General features: G+C 38.6%; 1 protein-coding gene across 1 annotated transcript in view; it reads right to left on the bottom strand.

Moving 5' to 3' along the window:
• Positions 1–3,392: 3,392 nt before the first annotated feature.
• LOC140477320 (eukaryotic translation initiation factor 3 subunit E) overlaps positions 3,393–24,766 on the bottom strand; it is a 158,730-nt gene continuing 137,356 nt past the window's right edge. Inside the window, exons 11-13 of the mRNA XM_072570991.1 lie at positions 20,913–21,015; positions 16,515–16,649; positions 3,393–3,585 (exon numbers count right to left, since the gene is read on the bottom strand). Coding sequence (XP_072427092.1) covers positions 3,547–3,585; positions 16,515–16,649; positions 20,913–21,015 — 277 coding nt within the window. The 3' untranslated portion in view covers positions 3,393–3,546. The remainder of the gene's footprint in view (positions 3,586–16,514; positions 16,650–20,912; positions 21,016–24,766) is intronic.

Raw genomic sequence — 24,766 nt, 5'->3', positions numbered from 1 at the left:
CCTTCCAGGACATCCTAACCTACTCCTCCTTCACTCCCAACACCTTCTCACACCCCCAAGACACTTTCTCATGCAATGACAGAAGGTGTAATGCCTGCCTGTTTACCTCATCATCCAAAGCCCCAGACGTAGCTCCCAGGTGAAGCAGCAATCTACCTGCTCAGTGTAGTCTCCACTACACTGGGGAAACAAAACACAAACTGGGTGACTGCTGTGCAGAATGTTTCCTGTGTGAATGAACCTGAGCTTTCAGTTACCTACCACTTCAACACACCACTTCTGTCACAGGTCTGCTGCAGTGTTCCAGCATGCCTTTGTGCAAAGCTTGAAGAACAGCATCTTATGTTCCGCTTGGGGACCCTGTAATCTCTAGAGCGCAAACTTCAATAAGTTTAGAACAGCCAACCCATTCTCACTTACTCTCAGACTTATCACATTGCTTTCAACACAGCCTCTCCTGCTCTCATTCACACTTATTCAGCTTCTCTTCTGGGCTGCTACACTCCCAGTAATCCCCTTGTTTGCCTACCTCTTTCACATATCCCACTCTTTGGGCTTCGTCTCCATCTATTCGCTCAGCATCCACCCTCCTCCCTCCCAACCTCACCTTCGGCCTAAAAACCACTTTTTCCCAGCGGTTATCAATTTCGATGAAAAGTCAACTCTAGACATTAACTCGTTCTTCCCAGGGTTGCTGCCAGACCTGTTGAGTTTCTCCAGCAATTTGGTTGTTTCATATCTGCAGCATCCCCAGTTCTTAGCTTTATTTACTACTCATTTAATTCAACTCCCTCTGCATGATTTCCATATCCCTATAAATTGTTTCCTTTTCAAACATTGTTTTGAAAATTACCATTGAACCAGTTTCCATTAACTTTCATGAAGTGCATTTTGGATTGCCAACTCGGTTGAACTTTTCAGGAGATTTCATCAATCACTTATCTCCATTCTCTCTTGCCTTCATTTGCCTGACATCCCCTCCTTATAGCCATTCCAAAAATGAAAAGACTCATTATCCACTGGATGATCACTATTCATCAGTAAAGGAGCCTGCATGCTGACTAACCCTCTCCAGTACTTTAATTATTGACAGGTGTTTATCGTAATATTTTTGTGACTTGTCTCTGAGTTAAGTGGCCGCATGTTTCTCCATTCCCAGAGACTCCAGCTCAATCCTGGAACACTGGTAACCTTTTCAGTGCACCCAAATCATAACTTGCTGCATTGAAAAAAAAACTTAACTCTAATTGTCTTTTACAACCATTTTAAGCCTATAATCCTTTGGTTGGAAACTCTCCTGCCACCAGAAACAGTTTCTCCTTTTCATTCTTTATTGAAAGCCTTTCTTAATTTTTGAACGCCTCTATTAAATCTCCAATTAATCTTTTCTGTTCTAAGGAAAAGGATCCCAACTTCACCATGTAACATAAAGCCCTCATCTTTGGAACAATTATGGTAAATCTCCTCTGAACAATCAAAGGCCTCAACATCCCTCCTAAAGCAAGGAAAACATAATTGGACAGAATAATCTAACTGGCACTTAAAAGGGTCAATAATGCATCAACAGCCTTCATCTAAACACCGCAGCACGTCCAATTTTGTTTCTCTATATTAGCTGCTCATCTTAAGCCAGTCCAGAGGAAAGGTTGATCACCTTGCCCTCCTCTCCCTGAAGATGCTGACATTTTCCACCATCTGTTTCTACTCCAGATTTTACAATATTTAATTTTCTTGCTCCATGTAGTTGGATTTAATGAGTTCTTTGAAACATTTGGATACAATCAGCCACTAATTTACAAAAGTGAAGGAAATACAGAGTCTGGGACTTCTCTCCTTGGAGCAGAGAAGTTACGGTGAGATTTAATAGAGGTATTCCAATTTTAACATTTTGACAGAAAAGACAGAGGAATGTTTCCCGTGGGTTAGTAACCAGACAGGGATAAATTTAAAATAAATGGTAAATATGCCAGAGGAGAGAAGAACAGCTTTCTTTACATAACAAGTTCTCGTAACTTAGACAGCATTGACTGAAAGGGCAGAAGGAGAAGATTCAAAAGTAACTTTCGTACAAGGAATTTGATAAATACTTAAAAGGAACAAAATTGCAGGGCCTTAGGGAAGAACAGATACATAGGAAGTGTTATCCAGTTAATCCTAAAGAGATGACACAGACAAAATGGACATTTTGATACTGATACTGAGCAAAATGGTGAGACGATTTCTTGGCATTCCTGTCATTTCTGCTCCACAGGTTGATCTTGGAATATTTAATGATATAAAACATCACTGAGTAAGAGTGGAAGAGCATTAACTAAAATTATATTTAGTAAACTGATTAATCATCTCATCAATTTTTTCTCAGGTTAAGGTAAAAGTTCCTCAGTAATCACAGCTTACAGCTGAAAAAAATTTAAAAAGCGTGAAATTGCATTCTGTTAGCATTTCATGGCATCCAAAAACACTTTATAGCAAATTATATATTTTTGATGTTCAGTCATTGTTATATTATGGGAATCACAGTTTATTTGAAAATGGTAATATCCTAAAAGAGTAATTATTTTTTCTAATGCTTTTGATTGATTAATAAATATTGGTCAGAACAGGGGGAAATCTGCCTAATCTTTGAAGCAATGCTATAGCATCTTGTACATCCACCTTAAAGGACAGATGGCTTTGATTTAACATCTCAGCCAAAACACAGTGCTCCATTTCTTCAGTACTACACTGAGTGTCAAGCAAAACATTGAACCCAAGTTTCTGGTGTGAGACTTCGGCTCATTACCTTCAGATTCTCAGGCAAGTGTGTTACCAAATAAGCCATACTAAAATAAAGAAAACTGAGAGGGATAATTATATTTCAGATGGTAGGCTGGTGCTAGGAGTCTGTTCAAACTAATACCACAGGTACATTCCCAGTCTAATAGCAGAATGGTAGGGTAATGATGTGAATATCTGATTGTTAAACGAGATAACTGTGCCTTAAATAGCAAGTAGTAGCTGTTGTGTACACATTACTCACTGAAATCAAGCAGTGAAATCACCTGAATGACAGATCATGGTTTGAGTGGTGCTGGAAAAGCACAGCAGGTCAGGTAGCATCCACAGAACAGGAAAATAGACGATTCGGGCAAAAGCCCTTCATCAGGAAACTTGCCTAACGCTATCTTTTATATGTTGCCCACATTACGGTTTTTACATACTTTCAAACATTTTACCAACTCTTGATGGCACAATACATCATTTGCAATCAGCTCACTGCAGAGTATAACTTAATATAAATAGACTGATTTCTCTTATAGTCCTAACACTCAACAGGAACAAGTTTTATTGAGTGATAAAAGGATTGACAGAACTACAAATAATCCTAAAATAAAAATCAAAAGAATGAAATGTTTAAAAGTTAACATTTTATTTTTTTCCCACTTATATGGACTTCAAAACATGACAATAATGTCTTGCACTTAAAAAAATTTATTGTTAAAGATGAATGTCAAATGACTCAGCACTGATGGAAACTTCAATCTGCTCGCATTTCTGTAGTTCTTGTCAGTAAAAACCAGAGTCTGTAGTGGTCCAGTTAGGAGCCTGGAAAACAAGAGTGAAATCAAAACCAGGAAAAACACTAAGTTTATTTAGCACATCTTATTAACTGACAATATTCAGAGCTTAAGACCTTGTTAGAGTCTACAAGTATTACAGACTGTAGCTTACTGAATAAGGAAATCTGTAATTTAATTAATATTGAGCAGCCATTACACTGTTTAGAATATGGTCTCAGGAGTTCCAATAACAGATGCCCAAAAACAACTGAACTATTAAGAGTCTGAAGTGTGAAGCATAGTCATTTCAACTTTTATAAGCTGAACTCCATCACACTGCTTCAGTTAGAATCCAAAAATGGGAAATTCAACACTAACTTTTTACAATTTACCAACAATAAAAAAGATTCTGCAGCATCCTGCTGAAATGGAAGAGATCTGGTGGTAATGGTACAAGCACATCAGATGACCATAGCTTCTACACCTTGGAATAAGAAGCCATTCAATCCCTTTAGCCTGTTCCACCACTCAGTTAATAGCTGATCTGTAATTCAACTATTATCTATCAAGCCAACTACCATACTCTTAATATAATCAATCAATAAATAAATAAATAAAGGTAGTGCTGGCCAGACTGTGTATACAAACTAGACTTTAGCTCCTTCAAGTACTGTCCCCTAAAAAAATTTTTTTTTTTCATAACAATGAGACAATTTCCCAAAATATGTACATCTTATGACAAAATATACAGAAGACAATCCCATCAAAATAAATCATTTTATTCGTCCTTGCAACATTCCAACTTAATTTTATTTCTAAACTGAAGACTATGTTTCAACAGAGCTGGTAGAAAAATCATGCACAAAAATACATTGTGCACGATTTCTTGCACAGAGCTAATCACCACCCATCTGAAGTGACCCTCTCTGTCAGCCACAATAGATAACTTGCGAATTTCCTCTCGTCTAAGGGAAAGGCAACAGAGCTTGAAATTTTTTTTAAGTGTTCCTGGAGTGGTAATAGCAGCAGTCTGGGATTAAGGAGCTGGCTGCTACCATCCAAAGCTTGAAACTACAGCCGTGACCACAGATTGGATTAGAAGTCAGCGAATCCAGAAAGGAGAGAAAAATGAAAATAAAATTATGGAGAAGAAGCTTGAATAACGCAGAAATAATGGTTGTCAACAGAAACCTCAAATATCTGCAAGTTATCCCAACACAATTTCTATGAATGCCATGCGTGCACCAATTACAAATCCTCCATTAATGACATTTAGTATGATTTCAGTTTTCTAAAAGGAAAATGAGTAAGTTTTAGCTCAAACATTAAAGGATTTGCATAAGCACATTTATAATAAATTGGTCTATAAATGCACATTGCATTTTCTAAGTTCAGCGATTTTGACTCCTAAGCACATTCCAATTAAACAATTCAACAAAGGCAAGGCAGATAATATTCTTGGTCAATTAGGGACTCAACACCAGAATAGGAAATATTTCCTGTTTCTCAATAGGGGAATACCTGAACAGGTCTCAAAAATGGCCTGGCTTTCAGAATTCTCCCTCTTGGTAAAAAAAAGCCATCTGATAGGAGAAAAGCATTAACGGATACGTGATATGAAATAAACTAAATGGGAAATTAAGTGGATTCAGTCCAAGGCAGGATTAGCCAAAAAGCTATGTTACCTCAAATCGTCAATAGAGTTAGAAATTAGGATAAACAAGACCTTTACAAATAAGTTTAAAATCTTTCACAGTAAAATCACCACTTTCAATGGGTACATACTTCAGTAAACTCAGTATAGAACAATCCTGACTTATTTATAAAGGAATGCCAGCCTCAAAGTTCAGACCGGAGTTGGAAAAAAAATGTCAATGGTGCTTTTTCCACGTTAGTTATAAAGACAGTACATCATAATAGAAAGCCATAAACCACCACCACCATTCCATAACACAGTCAGTATTGCTCTAATCGGTGAGCAGTAACATACTGCATGAATTAAAATAGTACTGTAGAGCATCAGAAGCTTGATTTGTTAAGCCAAGAAAAACTACTCAGTTCAGTAAAAAAAAAATTGTAATATATGAAAGGTCATTTGCACTTTGTCATGATGCCTAGCTATCCAGATGTTGTAGGACAGGCAAGGCAATTGTATCAAGTGCAAATTCACTGCCATATGCATTATAAAACCTTCAACAGAAAACAGGTCTACCCCTCCAGATCCTCATTAACCATGTAACAACCAAATATGTTTCAATTTACACAATCATAAAATGGGGAGTTGACCAAATTATTGTAGCTCTCCAAGACTTGATTCATTGGGAACAATCCTTGTTTGGGCCTATTAGATAGAAATAAGCCATTCAGATCTATCACACCCTATTACCATTTATGGTCCACTCAAACCACCTCACAACCTTCCACTGGACCCTTGCAGTTTTCTTCTATTTATTTCTCCTGCAGGTATAAATTCAACTTCCTCTTAAATACAATTATACTATTCAATCACTCCCTATGTTAGCAAGTTCGTCCATAATCTCATTGTTTGCATAAAGACTTTTTTTTGGAATTCACCAATGGATTTCTTTGCTGTTCTCCACAAGGAAAAACAATCTGACCCGTACCATCAAACCCCTTTCTAACGCTGAAGACTCAATTAGGTCACCATCAGCCTTCTCTTTATACAAGAAAGTAAATCCAGCCTGTTCAATCTTTCCTACGCAAGTCTGTATGAAACAGAAACTGGAAAGAGTAGTCTACTTGGATTCTTGAGCCTTTTCAACCGGTTAACAGGATCATAGCTGATCCAATTAGTTCACTTTTCCATCTCCTCCCAAAAGCATTTAACCACCTTGCTCATTAGGAATCTACCTATACCTACTTCAAAAATATTCAGTGATTCTCTTCCTCCAAAGATGGTGAACGTAGAGTTCTAAAGGCATACAATACTCTTGAGAAGACATTTCTTCTCCTCTGTATCTTGCATGGGTGATCCCTAGTTTCCAGATTATCCAGTGGAAACATCTTTTTCAACATCCAAAATATCAAAACCTGACAGAACCACACATGTTTTAATATTAGACTTCTAAATTCTGGTGGATAACAGCCAAGCTGCTTGTTCAAACTTTTTTCATAAAGAAAGCAAATTCATTCCAGGTACAGTAAACCTTCTTTGAAATGCTTCCAATGCATCCATATCCTTCTTTAAATAAGGAAACCAATACTGCACACAATGCACCAGATGTGGTCTCACCAACATTCTCTATAACTTGTCTCAATTTATTCAATTTCCATCTCAATAATCAATCTACTAGATTCCCCAATTATTTCCTCTACTGAATACTAAACTTTTCAGATTCATGAATGCAGACATCCAGATCCATCTCTAAACTTTGCAAACTTTCATCATTTGGATAACATTTTTCTTGTCAAAATTGACAACTTTACATTGTCCCACAAGTAGATAAATACGAGGTGCTGCATTTTGGAAAAGTAAGTCAGAGCAGGACGTATATACTTAATGGCAAGGTCCTAGGAAGTGCTGCTGAACAAAGACACCTTGGAGTGTAGGTTCATTGCTCCTTGAAAGTTGCAGCTGTACAAGACATTATTCTGGATTAGTGGTGCTGGAAGAGCACAGCAGTTCATGCAGCATCCAAGGAGCAGTAAAATCGATGTTTCGGGCAAAAGCCCTTCATCAGGAATAAAGGCAGAGAGCCTGAAGCATGGAGAGATAAGCTAGAGGAGGATGGGGGTGGGGAGAAAGTAGCGTGGAGTACAATAGGGTGAGTGGGGGAGGGGAAGAAGGTGATAGGTCAGGGAGGAGGGTGGAGTGGATAGGTGGAAGATAGGCAGGTAGGACAAGTCATGGGGACAGTGCTGAGCTGGAAGTTTGGAACTAGGGTGAGGTGGGGGAAGGGGAAATGAGGAAACTGTTGAAGTCCACATTGATGCCCTGGGGTTGAAGTGTTCCAAGGTGGAAGATGAGGCGTTCTTCCTCCAGGCGTCTGGTGGTGAGGGAGTGGTGGTGAAGGAGGCCCAGAACCTCCATGTCCTTGGCAGAATGGGAGGGGGAGTTGAAATGTTGGGCCACAGGGCGGTGGTTGATTGGTGCGGGTGTCCCGGAGATGTTCCCTAAAGCGCTCTGCTAGGAGGCGTCCAGTCTCCCCAATGCATCGGGAGCAACGGATACAATAAATGATATTAGTGGATGTGCAAGGCTCCTTTAGGGCCTTGGATGGAGGTGAGGGAGGAGGTGTGGGCGCAGGTTTTGCAGTTCCTGCGGTGGCAGGAGAAGGTGTCAGGATGGGAGGGTGGGTTGTAAGGGGTGGGGGGGGGGGGGGTGGACCTGACCAGGTAGTCACGGAGGGAACGGTCTTTACGGAAGGCGGAAAGGGGTGAGAGGGAAATATATCCCTGGTGGTGGGGTATTTTTGGAGGTGGCGGAAATGTCGGCAGATGATTTGGTTTATGCGAAGGTTGGTAGGGTGGAAGGTGAGCACCAGGGGCGTTCTGTCCTTGTTACGGTTGGAGGGGTGGGGTCTGAGGGCGGAGGTACGGGATGTGGACGAGATGCATTGGAGGGCATCTTTAAACCACGTGGGAAGGGAAATTGTGGTTTCTAAAGGAGGAGGCCATCTGGTGTGTTCTGTGGTGGAACTGGTCCTCCTGGGAGCAGATACGGTGGAGGCGGAGAAATTGGGAATATGGGATGGCATTTTTGCAAGAGATAGGGTGGGAAGAGGTGTAATCCAGGTAGCTGTGGGAGTTGGTGGGTTTGTAAAAAATGTCAGTGTCAAGTTGGTCGTCATTAATGGAGATGGAGAGGTCCAGGAAGGGGAGGGAGGTGTCAGAGATGGTCCAGGTAAATTTAAGGTCAGGGTGGAATGTGTTGGTGAAGTTGATGAATTGCTCAACTTCCTCGCGGGAGCACGAGATGGCACCAATGCAGTCATCAATGTAGCAGAGGAAGAGGTGGGGAGTGGTACCGGTGTAATTACGGAAGATTGACTGTCCTATGTAGCCAACAAAGAGACAGGCACAGCTGGGGCCCATACTTGTGCCCATGGCTACCCCTTTGGTCTGGAGGAAGTGGGAGGATTCGAAGGAGAAATTGTTAAGGGTGAGGACCAGTTCAGCCAAACAAATGAGTGTGTCAGTGGAAGGGTACTGTTGGGGACGCCGGGAGAGGAAAAAAAACGGAGTGCTTGGAGACCTGGTCATGGCGGATGGAGGTCTTCCAGCACCACTAATCCAGAATCTGGTTTCCAGCATCTGCAGTCATTGTTTTTACCCTGTACAAGACATTAGTTAGGCCACTTTTGGAATATTGCGTGCAATTCTGGTCTCCATCCTATCGGATGGATGTTGTGAAACTTGAAAAGTTTCAGAGAAGATTTATAAGGACATTGCCAAGGTTGGAGGATTTGAGCTATAGGGAGAGGCTGAAGATGCAAGGGCTGTTTTCCCTGGAGCGTCGGAGGCTGAGGGGTGACCTTAGAGGTTTATAAAATCATATGGGGCATGAATAGATTAAATAGACAAAGTCTTTTCCCTGGGGTTGAAGAGTCCAAATCTAGACGGCATAGGTTTAGGGTGAGGGGGCAAAAATTTAAAAGGGACCTAAGGGACAACGTTTTCATGCAGAGGATGGTGCGTGTATGGAATGAGCTGCCAAAGAAAGTGGATGAGGATGGTACAATTGCAACATTAAAAAGGCATCTGGATAGATATCTGAATAGGAAGGATTTAGAGGGGTATGGATCAAGTGCTAGCAAATGGCACTAGATTAGGTTGGGATCTCTGGTTGGCATGGATGAATTTGACTGAAGGGTCTGTTTCCATGCTGTACATCTTGAGGACTCTATACTGTTGGTCAGTTCATTGTCCAGATACTTCACCTGCCTATATCCCACTAAGGCCTCCTATGTCTCTTTCACAACTCAAATTACTACCTAGCTACATCATTTAAAAAGTCAGCAATCATCTAAGTCATTTATATAAATTCTAAATTGAGCTTCAAGCAAGCATCTTACCAATCAGAGAATGTCATTGTTTTCTACTTCATTTTCTGTTAGTTATCCATGTCAATATGGCACTCCCTACACCATGACTTTTAATTTTCCAAATAATCTCTGATCTTGCTTCTCACCAAATGTATTCTGAAAATCTGTGTTAAGGACTCCAACTAGGTTCCTTTATCCACTTCCTCAGAACTCCAATAAACCTTGTCAAACATGATTTCCCCAATAGATACAAACTTGCAGTTTACCAGGACTGATCAATCACCTTTTCCAGTGCTTCTAAATGCTATTTTATACTATGGCACCAGAGTTATGCTCTGTATGCCAAAGGAGCGTGAAAGAAGCTTCTTTCCAGCACTCAAGAGTAGGATCATAAAATCATAATTACTCAATAGTCTTCAATATGTTTAAAAGTAGATTTGCACTCTCTCACCCAGCCCAATTCATATTTTACTGATGTTCCACTGAACGTGATTACCCTCTCCTACATTTCATTCTGAATCAGGTCTACACAAATATGCTCATTTATTTCATGATTTGCCATCCTTCCTTTCTCATTCTTCCTCTCCTTGCCCAGAATTCTAGAATCTGGTCTTCTGATTCTTCCATGTACACCATTTTCATCCTCTCTGTAAACAGAACTTCATTGCCAGGGCTTTTTTTGTATCCTTGATGTGGTCCTCAAAAAACCATGCATTTAGCAGTTAGACTGATATGAGCAAATCAGGATTCCTGCTGAGACAGCGTATTGGTTAATTTGTTTAAGGGATCAGTGTCACTGGCTGAAGCATCATCTACTGTCAATTCCCGATTGCTCCAGAGAAAATGGTGGTGAGCTGCTTCTGAAACTGTTGCAGTCCTTGCAGTTTAGGGACACCCACAGCACTGTTAGGAAGGCAAACAAAAACAGAAAGCATTGAGGAAACTCAGAAGGTCTGGTAGCATCTGCAGAGGAAAAAAAAGTTATTTCTGATGCATATTCCCAGCATTTACAGTTCTTTAATTTTATTTTGCTGTTAAGGACAGACTTTGGCCCAGTGACACTGAAGAAACAGCAATCCACTTCCAATTAAGGATGGTATATCAATTAGAGGGGAATTTGCAGGTCATGATGTTGTCATACATCTGCTCCTCTTATCCTTCTAAGTGTAGATGTAACAAGTTCAGAAGACACCGGTGGAGGAGCGTTTGGGAGTTACTGCAGTGCATTGTATAAATGGTACACATAGTTGTCACTGTGCATTAATGATGAAGACAGTGAATGTTGAAAGTAGTAGATGATGTGCCAATCAAGTAGGTTGCCTTGTCTTCAATCGTGTTAAGCTTCCTGAGAATCAGAGAAGCTACACTTATTATGGCAAATGGGGAGGGTTCTATCACACTCCTGACTTGTGTTATAGTTGATGGTCAGGCACTGGGAGTAGAGGAGGAGAGTTATGTTTGGAAGGGTAAAATCTGTTATGGGCAGGGTTACATTTTACATTGTAGTCCAAGATCTCTGATTAAAAGCTGTTTATTTTGAAAACTTTCCAATTTCGATGAAGATCATATTTGGTTTTCTCCACAAAGACTACCTAATCTGCTGAGTATTCTGGGTTTTTTTAAATCTATTGGCCAGTACAGGAAAAATCTTGGAATATTTCTCTCTGATTCTTGGTGACCAAGCAAGTTCTAGCAGTTGTCAGCTAACCAGCAACTGGAAGTATTTCTGAACATCACAACAGGTTGTCTTAAAGGAATTTCAGTGATTCCATTCTCTTTAGCATACTTCAGCACTCCATTCCAGAAAGCACTGGCCCTGTAAAGTAAAATATGATTTTTTAAAATAACCCATTTTCGGGTTTAAAGATTTCATAGGCATATACTCAACTCTTCCTATCCTCAAACAATTAATGCAAGTCAGTCATTCTTCACTTTCTCTAAAACTAAACCAATCATTTTCCCTCTGCAATATTCCAAAGTAAAACACCCCAAGGTTTAAAGATTTTAGCAACAGCCAGAGAACTATGAAGAGGAAGGTGTTATAAAAGTTCATAACACATTTATTAGTGGGAATGTAGAGCTTAACATTGAAGTAAAACAGATTTGTACTTTGAATTGTGAAGGCCTTTTTAACAAACATCAGAAAGTCATTCCAAATAGTGAACTGAGTATACTATTTCCAAGAAAACATGTGACTTAAATGAAATGCCTAGTAAGATATCTATGGAATTAATTGTCTACAATGCTGAGTTTTGTTGTTCAGTGTATCATAAATTGGTGAGGGGTCACCAGTAGTTTGTGAAGAATCAGATTTCAGTTCAGAAAAACAATTTACATATCAGGTGGTTGGTTTATTAGTTTGTAAAGTCTCTAGGTTGAGCACTTGTAAAAGTTTCCTAAATGTCAGAACTAAAAATAAGTTTTCAGGCCATCAGAGCTGGTAACAGAAGTAAGAAAGAAATTAATGAGTCAAGTTAGGAGTGAAACTTCAATGGGACTTAGTACCTATAAAGGAGAAGATTTTGCTAAACTGTCATAGTGTATTCAAAAAAATGCTTAAAAATTATGTTCCCTTTTATTAAAGAACATTAGGAACCTGTGTCAATATGTTCAGCAACTAACCATCACCATAACCAAACTGCAAAAATAAAACCTACAATCTATTAAACCAGGTTTCACTCTGGATCGGACTTGTCCAGTATTAGCACTAGTTGAGATCTTGACCCAAAAACAAAATTATGCAGTGAGTTATGGTGATTTGGAATGCTCTGTCTGAAATGCTATAAGATTCAACAATTTTTAAGATAATTAAATGCATACTTGGGAAAAATAATTTGTAGAGTTACAGCAAAGAACAGGGTAATAACTCTTTCAAGAACTGACAAAAGCACAACAGGCTCAATGGTCTTCTTTTGTGTTTTAAGATACTATAGACTCTCTGAAAAATTGACCCCACCACCCCACTGTCCTAGAGGCTTGTTTGTTCCCTTATCAGTATTTACACTTTAGGAAACGGAGCAAAATTAGAATTCCCCTTGACAGGAGATGCAAAGAGGAAAAAGCAGTGATGTTGAGCAAGGGGCCAGTATTGTTTGGCAGTTCCTGATCTAAAAAATGCCCATATTAAATTGGAATTGGAATGAAATCTAACATTTAAATAATCAAAATAAAAACTCCCTTGATACTAAAAGCACAGTCATTTAAGAGCAAGATAATTATGTTATGCACTGTTACGTTTGGCAGAATTGCACAAATTTAGAGGCACAGTAGGTACAGACTGTTCAAGGTTACCTGCTTTAAAATTAAACAGGTTGTGGATCTACAGTGTAAAGATTATATTCTAAATGTTGTCCAGAATTCGAAGCTTACAATACACAGCAAATTAACTGGATGTTAGGATATGAATGTAATCAAGATAATTCCTCGATTTGCACCGGATACATCAAGCAGTCACTGAGGTACACTAGCTACTTGGTTTTGAAGGACCACTTGCAATTGCAAATGATGGTAACATTTATTTTTATTAATTGTGATATGCTCAGAATGTGCATGCGCCTGGTCAGACCAGCATTTTGCCCACCGCTCGTTGCTCTTGAGGTTATGGTGAACTGGGAGAAAATAAGGACTACAGATGCTGGAGATAAATGTCAAAAAGTGTGGCACTGGAAAAGTGCAGCAGGTCAGGCAGCACCCAAGAAGCAGGAGTGTCGACGTTTCGGGCTTTCCTGATGAAGGGCGTATGCCCTGAAACATCGACTCCCCTGTTCCTCCGATGTTGCCTGACATGTTGTGCTTTTCCAGCGCCACACTTTCTGTTATGGTGAACTGCCTTCGTACACCACTGCAGTGTATAGTGGAAGTGCCCTCACACTATTATGAAGGGAGTTCCTTTATAGTTAAAATTCAGTTCTCAGTCAGAATAATGTGATGGACTTGGAAGTGGTGCTCTAAATATCTCAAGAAAGATGACAAAAAAGCTAAGAATAGAAAGACAAGAAAAACAAGAAAAACAAGAAACTCATTTCCACATAGTCTCAGTACCAGAATGTTCATCTTTCCCACCACTTTAATAGGCAGAAATTGCCTGACATATAACTTTCCCACAGATACATAGCCAGATATCAGGGTATTTGATCAGTGAAGTAGTAAATGCAATTATCTCTTTAGAAAGCAAGTGGGGAGAGTGGATTTGGAGGTGAAGTAAGGCAAGTTTGCCCCAATTTATTACTTAATTAAATCACTATGATTTGTCCTCTCGAGATACACAAAATAGATGTATTCACCAGATTCTATATTTCTAAGTGACCAAAATCGGCACTGTTGTGACTGATACTTTGATAAGAACCTTCGGTAATCCATCACTAGCTATTTTGCTCAATTCACTTGCCGACTTTTATTGAAAAGGAATTGTACTTAGCAAATTTTGTTCTATTCAGAACTAAATTAAGCCAAAGAACTTCCATGTTTGGAACTGCAAGGAAACTTATTCCTCATTACTTAAAGCTTAAGTATTATCATGAAACATGGTATTACTTGTTCTTATGTTCCATAAATTTATTTGGCATTTGAAGCCTAAAATGTTATTTAGCCACTTTCTGGTGAGGCAGATCCCATTACCCATCTTGGTTATATCAGAGCACCAAAATAATTTCACAGAATTTTTTTTTGTTCCTTCCTAGGGGAAAACTCTGAACCTCTCTAACTTTGGGCAAGTGAAACCACTCTCTTTGTGACATTAGGTGTTAAGATCACCAAGAATTGTCAAACAGAGAGGCAATAAAGAATACAAACAATAAAGAACTGCCAAAAGTGTTAACAGTGTCCCTTTCTCAACAAATAGGCACAAATTATAATCTGAAATTTAAAGTTGATAATAAAAGAAGCCAAACACACAACACAAAACTTCACAAACGTTTTTTAAAAAGGTTGTAAAAAAAGCAATAAATGGCATACATGATGAAAGGAGGAATAAAGTGGAGGTAACCTTTGGGTAGGTCCTTGTGAAAGGGTTCTGCTTGCAGAACAGATGCAGTGATGTAGAGTATTTCCTTAGTATTGCGTGTCAGCCTTTTGATTGGCTTACAAAGATTGAACAAACAAGGAGGAACTACAGTCGTAAGCTGTGTGGACATGGTGTTGAGCATGCCCTTTCTGGCTGCACTTGGAAATACAAGGCAAAGAGTGTTCCTTCTCAGCATAGCTGGAAGTTCTTTCATTGGCACACAGCTTGTCCATATGCTTCTCTCCACCCAAACTATATTCCCACCATGACAGAGAACAAGGAAGAAAACAACAATCAGTGACTGACAACAGTGTTTAATCAATCTTGAACAATTCTTTCCCTCACTGATGGCGAATCCTATTACTGTGTCACAGCTCCACTGGAAAGGCAGACTCGGGATATCAGTGCTTCAATTAAAATACAAGGACCATATCGACAAACTCATTGTACTCACATCTACATTTCCTTGTTAATACTTGCCTTGCAAATAAAGTATGTAGTCCTCTCAAATTCTACAAAGATTACAAACTTTTTAAAAAAAATTTCACAATAATTTCATTATAAAGTACAAAATGAATCACAGCAAACTAACATTACTTCAAACTATGGAGCTCAGTTTTGTTACTGTTTATTCGAACCAGACATAAGAAAGAACCTGTTAATATGGTCAGAGAATTATACTGAGCTCAGTATTTCGGGAAAACCTTTAGGTAAACAATGCATCATATTTCTAGAGGATTCAATTAGTAGATACATCATCAGTAGTCAAGTTTTCTAATTGAAGCAGAGGAAATGCAACTGGTTCACAATTCGCTGATCTGTGCAAGCACTGGGAAAATAATCTAAGTCTATAAGAAGTACTAAATTTACATGAGTGGATTTGAAAACTCCCATAGGTACATTGTCCTTTCACCTTAGTGGACAGTTTATTTCTCCCCAATATCCTAGAAATGAAATACTATTATCACTCCACCCATACAGGTTTGAATTGTAATAAACAGAACCTAAATCAGAAACTTTGCCCTTGCAATTATTTTTAAAATACAAAATGGATGCATGTAAAAAGCATGTAAAACAATAATGAGCTGGCAAATTTAAAAACCAGGAAGAAGTTACAATATACTTACTGCTATATTGTGCTACAAATTGTTTAGGACCTCTTATCCAATTTGCACATGTGGAAATGGAAAATAATTTGTAGTTGTTTGGATAAAATTAAGCAAATATAATTACAGTATTCACTATCATTTGCAAATTGTATGAGCCATTTTTAGCATTGAACAATTTACTTCACTCTTAACTTTACGCTAATTTATGAAGGTGGATTTAGAATAATCTAAACTCATTTAATCAGTGATTGGTGGTCATAATTTTAGAATGACATTCAATTACATACTTATTTTTAACTATTGCACTGTACAATATGTCACTGAGAAATAGTCACAATTTTTAACATTAGAACATAAGAAATAGCAACAAGAGTAGGCCATTCAGGCCCCTTGAGCTGACTGTGACTCAATAAAATGATGGACATTCTGACACCATTTTACCTCTAGCACTACTTCCTTTCGCTCAATGACTTGACTGTCCAAAAAAAATCTAGTGTTCTCCAAAAATGTCAACAAATTTAAGATGAAATCTCATGTTAAAAGCTAAGTAATTTAAAAATGTGCTATAAAAGCTCGAGCTTAGTCAGCACCCGAGAAGAAAGAAATCATAAATACATCGAGTCAAATATGACTCTTCAGAGCTGCTGAGGTTTCCCCAGCACTGGGTTTTAAGTTGCAGATTTCCAGGATTCAGAGTATTTTGCTTTTAGTTAAGATGGGATGCTAACTAACCCCAATTTACCGAATTTAGTATAATACAAAGTCTTCACTCTTCGTACTGCACTTCTGTCCAACACAGATGCTCATATGGGGACTCTGTGGTCTAGAGGCTATGCTTAAACAAGTCCACAGATCTTACCTCTGTCCTATTGTTTTGATTCATTTTCTTTTCTATGTTCATGGCTAACATCTGACTCCGAAAAGAGAGGCTCTTTGTTTTCTCAATGACCTGCTGATATGGGGACACAGCGTTGTTTCCCATGACGACATGTCCCTAAAAACGAAAAAAAAAGTAGCTCCAAGATCATTGGAAATTTTCAATCAATTTCAATGAGTTTAGATACCATATATACTTGAGTAATAGTCAAATGTTTTGACTACTTTTTAAGGTTAAATTTATGGGGGCGGCTATTACATGGATACTACTTTTGAGGGGCGGAAATTCATGCTCGTCAAAATTCATACCGCATCATTAGCGGAAGCCCAACTAATCTAGAAACAGATGAGAGAAAAAAAACGAATTGTGCGTAATTCTGAAAACCCGGACTGGAACACAACAGCCAGTGGACTGGAAGACTGGAAAGCTGGAGCAGGACGTGACGACTGGCACACTGACTCATAAACATTGATCTGTTATGTGTGAAGAACTAGAGTCGACTTTTACACAAGCTATATGGAAAACTCCAGGTTATTTGGCCAAAAATAGGGGGTTACTTTTACATGAGATCAACTATTACTCGAGTATATACGGTACTTGCGAGAAAAATCATATGCCTCTGGAAAAATTAGTATAAATTTCTGTTGAATCTTAAACATGAAACCGTTTACAAGAAAAACTATAATTGCAACGATGCTAACATTTTTTTAGGATTATCCAACCACTTAAACTGGACAGAATGTGTTACCTTGCATTGGCTACGGCATATATAAACACACAGCTTTGCCTTTAATACAAAGGCCACAGAGGAAAACATATCCTTTCAATATGGCATGAAACAGCATTGTTAAGAAAATACCTGTCAATGAACTCTCATATGTATTTGATTTCACTCAACCTTTAAACTTGAAATACACTAAATACTGAGTATGAACTTTTATAAACATTAATCACCACTGTAGCAAATGATTTCTTGATAAGCTCTTGTAGTTTTAAAGCACTTTTAATGGAGCACAGTGGCAAATTTCCAAGGAAATGCCTTGGAGCAAACAAATTTGACACTGAGCTACATCCAAGAGATAGGTTTTAAGGAGTGTCTCTAAAGGGTTGAAGCATTTGGGGCCTTGATGGTTGAAAGCATGGTGCCAATTGTAGAATGATTTAATTTTGGGACATTTAAGCAGACAGAATAAGAGCTGCATAATCATCTTGAAGAACTGTAGGGCTGGAAAAGATTAGAGATAGGAAACGGAAGGACATGGAGGGATTTGAAAACATTGGCTAACTGGGAGCAAATATCGATCAATAAGCACAAAAGTGATGGGTGGATAGAGCTTATTGCAAAGTAGGACATGGGCAGAATTTCAAATGACCTCAAACTTATGATTAGAAGTTTGGAGGTCAGCCAAGAGTACATTGGATTTGTCAAGTTCAAAGCAATAAAAGCATGGATGAGAGTTTCAGCAGCAGGTGAGCTAAGGTAGGGAGTGAGGAAGGTAGGGCAATGCTGCTTAATGGGAACAGTTCTTCGTGTTGATGTGCATGTGTGCTTCGAAATTCATTGAGATTAAATATAGCAATGGTTTTGGTCTTCCCCATATTTAGTTGGAGAAATGACAATATCGTAATAAGTCTAGCCCAGGGTTCAGAATCATAAAGGTTGTGGTTAGGTAAGGGGTAGGTGTGGGGGTATGGGTGGGTTGCGCTTCGGCGGGTCGGTGTGGACTTGTTGAGCCGAAGGGCCTGTTTCCACACTGTAAAGTAATCTAATCTAATCTAAAAAATCTAATCTAATTCAGAATCAGTTTACTTATGTACATGATGGATGTTTGACAACATAAGTTTTCATAAGAATGAAAATCAGATTTGCTGTTCAATAGGTGAAAAAAGACACGTGAACTAGTGTTAAGATGTCAGAAAATCTCTGACCATGAGGGTCTCAGGTAGAAGGAATCTCTGAAAAGTCACTACAAATGCTATCATAGGAATAATTATTTTATTAAAACCTAATGAGTGAAAAAGAAACACCAATTGTACAACTACATGAAACAGTGACTGTTGAATCATTATTCAAATTTTTTTTTTAAAAACATAGCTCTTTCTAGAGTTTGTCAGCCAGACAACAGTCATCATGTTCCAAAGCTAGCAAAGATGGAAACTGTAAAGTTGCCATGAAAAGATGGTGACAAATCAATCACCCAACTCTTCAATATGTAAAACTAAAACTTTCCTACAAGTTACTGTAGGAACTTCACTGCTCTAAATATAAATGACACTCCAGTCCACAGATTCACAAAAAGGTAATCAGGTTACTTTAATATCAGATAAGGTCATCTGGTTAACTCAACACGAGTTACAAATTTGAAAACACAGCCATATGAAAAATCTTTACTCCTGTTTCCATAGTTTGCCAGATGCATAAAAAGTTTTAAAAACATGGTATTTGCCCAAAGACGCAGTGATAAATCCATCTATAATCCCTAAATTTGGAGAAATGAAGAAGTCAACAATTCAAATACACCTAAAGAAACGTGCACCATCACACTGAAGGAGAGAGCTGGAAGCTGTGGATTGTATCAAGAGAATCTTTCTGTTTGGATCAGTGCAATCAAATTGATTTTTAGTGTCTGGAGAACACAAGGAAATCAATGTATTATTTTATTTTGTTAGAAGGTCACATCATGAGCTCCTGCACTGACTAAATGAAGCTCTTGCCAGACATCGAACTCTTATTTTAGCATTCAGTGGTCACACCTGTCCAAAAGGTGTGGCAGCACAGTTAAGAAAGTTTCAGATATATCCAAAACATTAGGTGAGGATTGCTGGACAGACAAAGAACAGTAGGAATGACTAGGTTATTTTCAAGATGGCAAGGTGCAAATAACGAAGGTCAAAGATCAGTGCTCGCCTCTCAGCTTTTTAAAGTCAAGGTTAATGTTGGGGGAGGCATGTGATATACCCAAGTTTGCAAGCAACATAAAGCTCCATGGAAACACCAACTGTAAGGACACTGCACAGACAAGGCGAAAAGTATCTACAGGTTAAGTGACTGGTTTAAAAAAAAAATCAGTAAATGAGTATCGTGTGGAGAATTGTGAAACTACTTTGAGCAGAATTTAAAAAATGTATTTGTTTAATCATGAGATGTAGGCTTCACTGGCTAGGCCAACATTTGCTGCCCACCCCGAATTGTCCATAGTCATTCAATCACATTGCTGTACCCAGACCAGATAAGAATGGCAGTTACCTGGACTCAAATACATTGGGTGAACCAGATGGGCGATTTCCAACAATTGACAATGGTTTCATGGTCTTCATTAGATTCTTCATTCCAGATTTTTTACTGAATTCAAATTCGACCATCTACCATAATGGGATTTTAAAATCCAGATCCCCAGAACATTACCTGGATTAATGTTCTGGCGATAAGGCCATCACCTCCCTGTTTTAGCAAAGGTGAAGAGTGGTAAATGCTAATAATTCAGAGCGCCCTTGTATATAAATCTCAAAGTTAATATGTAGTAATAGCAAGCAATTAGGAAGACAATGGCATGTTATCATTTATTGAAAGGGGATTGAATGCAAGTTCAAGTCAGTTGTGCTTCAATTGTACAGAACTTTAGTGAGACCATACAGTTAGAAGCTGAAACACCATTTCTCTTGGCTCTCGTCCTGGCTAAAGGTCAACGGCACAGGATTAGGGGATCAGCCATTTAGGATAGAGACGAGAGAATTTCTTCCCTCTTAGGCAAATGAATCTTTAGAATTCAAAACTGCAGACAGCAACGGATGCTTGTCCTCAAGTATTTTCAAACTTGAGACTAACAGATCTTTGGCCATCCAAGCAAGGTAAAGAATCAGAAGATTATGTGGGAAAGTGCAAGCCCAATGATGGCTTTATTGAATGGCAGGGGTTCAAAAGGCTGTATACTACTCCTGCAACTAACTTTTGTGTCCTGATATGAATAAGTGGCTACATGTAGCTTGGATGCGTAACATTTGTGTATTTGGAAACAAAAGATCTGCAACAAACCCACAAAAGAATAATAAAATACTAACAGCACAGATCTAATACTGTTGCTTTGAGACATATTACAACGTTAAAAGTATGTACTGTGAAACAGAAAGCCACTCTCCCATTCAGGAGTTTACACTATTGGCAGAAGAACATCGATAGAGGTTGTCGTTGTGCATTAATGTTATTTCACTTTTATTTAGAGGGTTAGCAGCTGAGGAATCTTCTGGAGACAAACAATGACAAATTCAAATACTTGACTTGGGTTATTAAATACTCAGCCTTTATAACTTCAACATTTGGTCATGACACATTAGATCACATTCTAACAGAGCCAAACACAACCCAAACAAAAAAGCTCTTACCAGTTTTGAATCTATTTTTGCATCCAGCCTTGCATTTCGAATTAGGTTGACAATCCATCTCTCTGCTTCTTCAGGAGTCATATTTAGTTTCTCTGCAAGCATGCTGCATTGAAAAGGTAAAACAATATCTTAAACAGCACAGTTCCATCACACATCTTCATACAACTTCTAATAGATCTGGATATTGTTCTCTGGCTTGTTAAAAAGGCAGATCGTTAATTGTAGAATCCAAAAGGTATGACCAAGAGATGTTCAATGAATAGGACTTCATTTTGTTAACTTCAACTATCTGAAGTATTACTGAAACAATATTGCAAACTTCTGATTTCACACGCATGATTTGTAATAATTAGGCTTTAAATATAAATAAACACTTCCATAATTTTAATATTTGTTTTAAGTTTTAACATTGTCAAGTCATAATAGCGAACCAGAGAAATAAGTTATCCAAACACCCATCATGGAAAGTGCTGATTCTTCAAAACATCAGGGTTAAGGGCCTTTTTCAATGAAAGGAAAGTGAAGGCCAAACTACAGTATGGAATGAAGGGAGAATGCACCAAATAAAAGGGAATCATTTCTAATGTTAGCTACAGGACATCATGAAAATAAATTAGATGGTGAGGATTAGTAGGACTGGGAGCCCAGGAAAACTGGGCACTGAACAAACACATGAAATAGGGAGAAAGTGTGGATGGAGGAGAAATAAATGAGGAGTGTGCTTGTGGGGGTGAGGGAAGAAAGAGAGAGCGAGAGAGAGAAAATGGTGGGGTGAAGAGAGAGAGGTGGGGAAGCAGGGGGAGATGGCAGGGACGCGGGGGGGGGTGGTGGAGGAGAGACAGAGAGAGAGAGAAATAAGAGAAAGTTAGGATGGGTGGGAAATAAACAGAAGGGAGAGAACTGAGGAGGGTAGAGAGCAAGAGCGAGACAGACAAATATAAAGTGGAAGTGAGTTAGTGAACACAAAATCATAAAGATGAACAAGTTGCCAATTGTACTGGTAAGGGAAACAACAGCGGCCTGACATTGGTCAGTTGAGAGCGAGAAAAGTAGACAGACCTCCCCTCCCCATAGAATTTTAAAGTAATTTAGATAAAGTAAGGATGCCATTTAACCCCTTTTTTCCCTTGGATTGTTTTGTAGATGAATCCACACTGGTCTTGTTGCCCTGCTAGATTGTTTCAGCTACTGTTTCAAATGTTATGTAACTTTTCTTTAGAATATGTCATAGTATCTGCCTTAACTACTCTTAGCAACCAAGCACCACAACAAGTTCATTGAACAGCAAATTAATAATCTGTCAACTTTGTAAGGTCTTTAAGGCTCTGGCCACAGTGCAGAAGCAAAGAATTTGGCGCACAATAGATATCAATACCCAAAAGATTCAAGCCTTTACACTTGGTCTGGCTTGAAACAGTCTTTCCAGCATTACACACCCAAAACCCAAGCAAACCTCTGGTTGAACTAATAATTGGATTTCAAATTTCCCATTACTCTGTGGCTTTTACAGTAAACGCCCCTGCTTATTTAACCAATGTCATCCCTCAATAATAACAATAATTCCATTAATAATTTAGCTACAGTACTTAAACCAGAGGTTTATGGATATTGTTCTCTGATGAAAAACATGAAGCCAAAGGGCTTTTAGTTGCAAGGGAGTGATGGGGCAGCTGCTTTAGCTCTTTACTATAAATCCAGGATCAGCAAATTACTTCAGTCATCACTGGGAAATATTAATCACTTCCTAATGTCACAGAAAAGGAAAACATCAATAAAAGTTCTGCAGTTTTTTTTATTAACACCCTTTTGAAAGGTCTTGAGGGCTTAATTATTTGAGGCCCAAGGTACACTTCAATCCCTAGCTGATTTGCCTGCTGCATTTCAAAGGTAGCAAGGTTTCTTGCATCAATGCTACAAGATATTCGACGGGAAATAGGTAATGAGACAACACCAGAGGAGGGTTAATGCCAGCAACTTCAGTCTTTTTGTTGTTTGCTATTAGAACACAAACAAGACAGAAAACTGTTTGAAAGAAATGCTTCATACTGATTCCTTTATTAGGTATAAAAGATGCTCAGTTCACAAAATCACTTTGATCTGTTTGTGGTGTTCGTCTGTTCAAGATCAGAGAGATTCTAATGCTTTGTAAATGTGATTGCAGTGGTCAGTGTGCTGACTGTTCCTATTAAAGTCCAGACTCAAAGGCCAGTCTCTATTACATTTTCTACCTAAAATGTGAGATGTGCCACTTTTATTTCTTTAGAAAAATCTGAGATGCATTCCTTTGAGTAAGCATCATAAATGCAGATGGTGTTTCCTGTGGTTTTTCAATAAACTTATTGCACATGCCGCTGCTGTGTGGCTAGTTTCAGGGACCAATAAATCCCAGCCTATCAACTGCAAGTCTCCAGGAACTCTTGGCATTCTACTGCAGCAGCCAACTGTGTTTACCTGCCAGTAAATCACATGCACTAAAGCTACAGACTGAGAACCTCGCAGTTTCCCACTACTTCCTGTAATTAAATTTCTTCTGAAGTCAAGCAACTTTCTAACGCATACACTAAACTGAAACTAGCAAGCCCAATTAGGAAAGGTTATCACGCTTTTACGAAACACATCTGGATTCTTCAGCATGGGTTTATATGAAGTGTGTAAGCACAACCATGTAAGTAAAGTTGAATGACAGAAAATAATATGAGATTTCATGGAAAGAGTTAGAAACTTACAATAAGCCCAACCAAACATGTGCACATACAGAAAGCTTCGAGTATTCCAGCATTCAATCCAACACACATCTGTCTTCCAAAACCACTGACAAACTATCTGATCATTTACTTCCATATGCTGGAATATAGACTCATAAATGACAGACAAGCTAGTCCGACATGTTCAAGTCCACACTTATCATGTCAGAACATCAGGATGAAACACTGCCTACTCCACCTCACCCAGCTAATCATCCAGGGAGAGGCAACTCACAACTATTAAGGGGGAAAGAGATAGTGAGGGATTAAAAACCTCTGGAAAGCTTCTCAACAGCAAATCATTGGCAATAGGTACAAAAACTGCCACTAAACTTGTATACAGTGTAATTGTTGCTCCAATTAGCAACATAGCTCCTCCTTGAAGGCAGAGCGTCAGCACCCACTATGCCAACTGGTAACGTACTGCAGAGATTCCCTACTCTGAGAGAAGTACTCCCAAATATCCAATCTACTTTCACTTCTACAGAATTTGGGTCACTTCATTTCCAAGCCCCCAAAAACAAGATCAAACTTAAAACTATCCAATCAACAGGCCTCTAATTCTACCGTTTTTATCATTGATCTCTATCAGATTACCTCTAAGTCCAAACAACTCAAAAGTAAATAGTAGCTCCTCAAGCCTGAATATTTGTGTTCAGGTCAGGAGTCGTTCTTGTCATTCCTCTTCTAACCTTTCTGGAGGCCATTATACAGTTGACCTATATTACAATAACAATACAATGACCATGATGAGTGTTTTGACATCCTGAAGATGGAAAAGGCACGAGATAAATGCAAGCTTCTTTTATCAATTGTTTCATTCTTCAAATGTTGCATGAAACTCTGATACCAATCTTTTAAATGCTTCAGGTGAAGTTTTTACAAAAAGCAAACACATTTCAACTGGAACAGGATTTATTGTCAGCCAAGCCCTTGTTTTTGGGCTCCAAAGTAAGTGTTACAAAACCCAAGCACCAAGCAAATCAATCATAAGTCTTACAGAAATGCCAATCCTTGTCAGGATCATCATGGGATAAAATGTGCAAGAGATTTCTTCAATAGACTATAGAAAACTGCTTTCTATCTATAGCCCTTGATCCCCTTAGTTGC

Source organism: Chiloscyllium punctatum, chromosome 5, assembly GCF_047496795.1.
Source record: "Chiloscyllium punctatum isolate Juve2018m chromosome 5, sChiPun1.3, whole genome shotgun sequence".
Classification (NCBI taxonomy): domain Eukaryota; kingdom Metazoa; phylum Chordata; class Chondrichthyes; order Orectolobiformes; family Hemiscylliidae; genus Chiloscyllium; species Chiloscyllium punctatum.
This window is presented reverse-complemented; position numbering and strand designations above follow the sequence as displayed.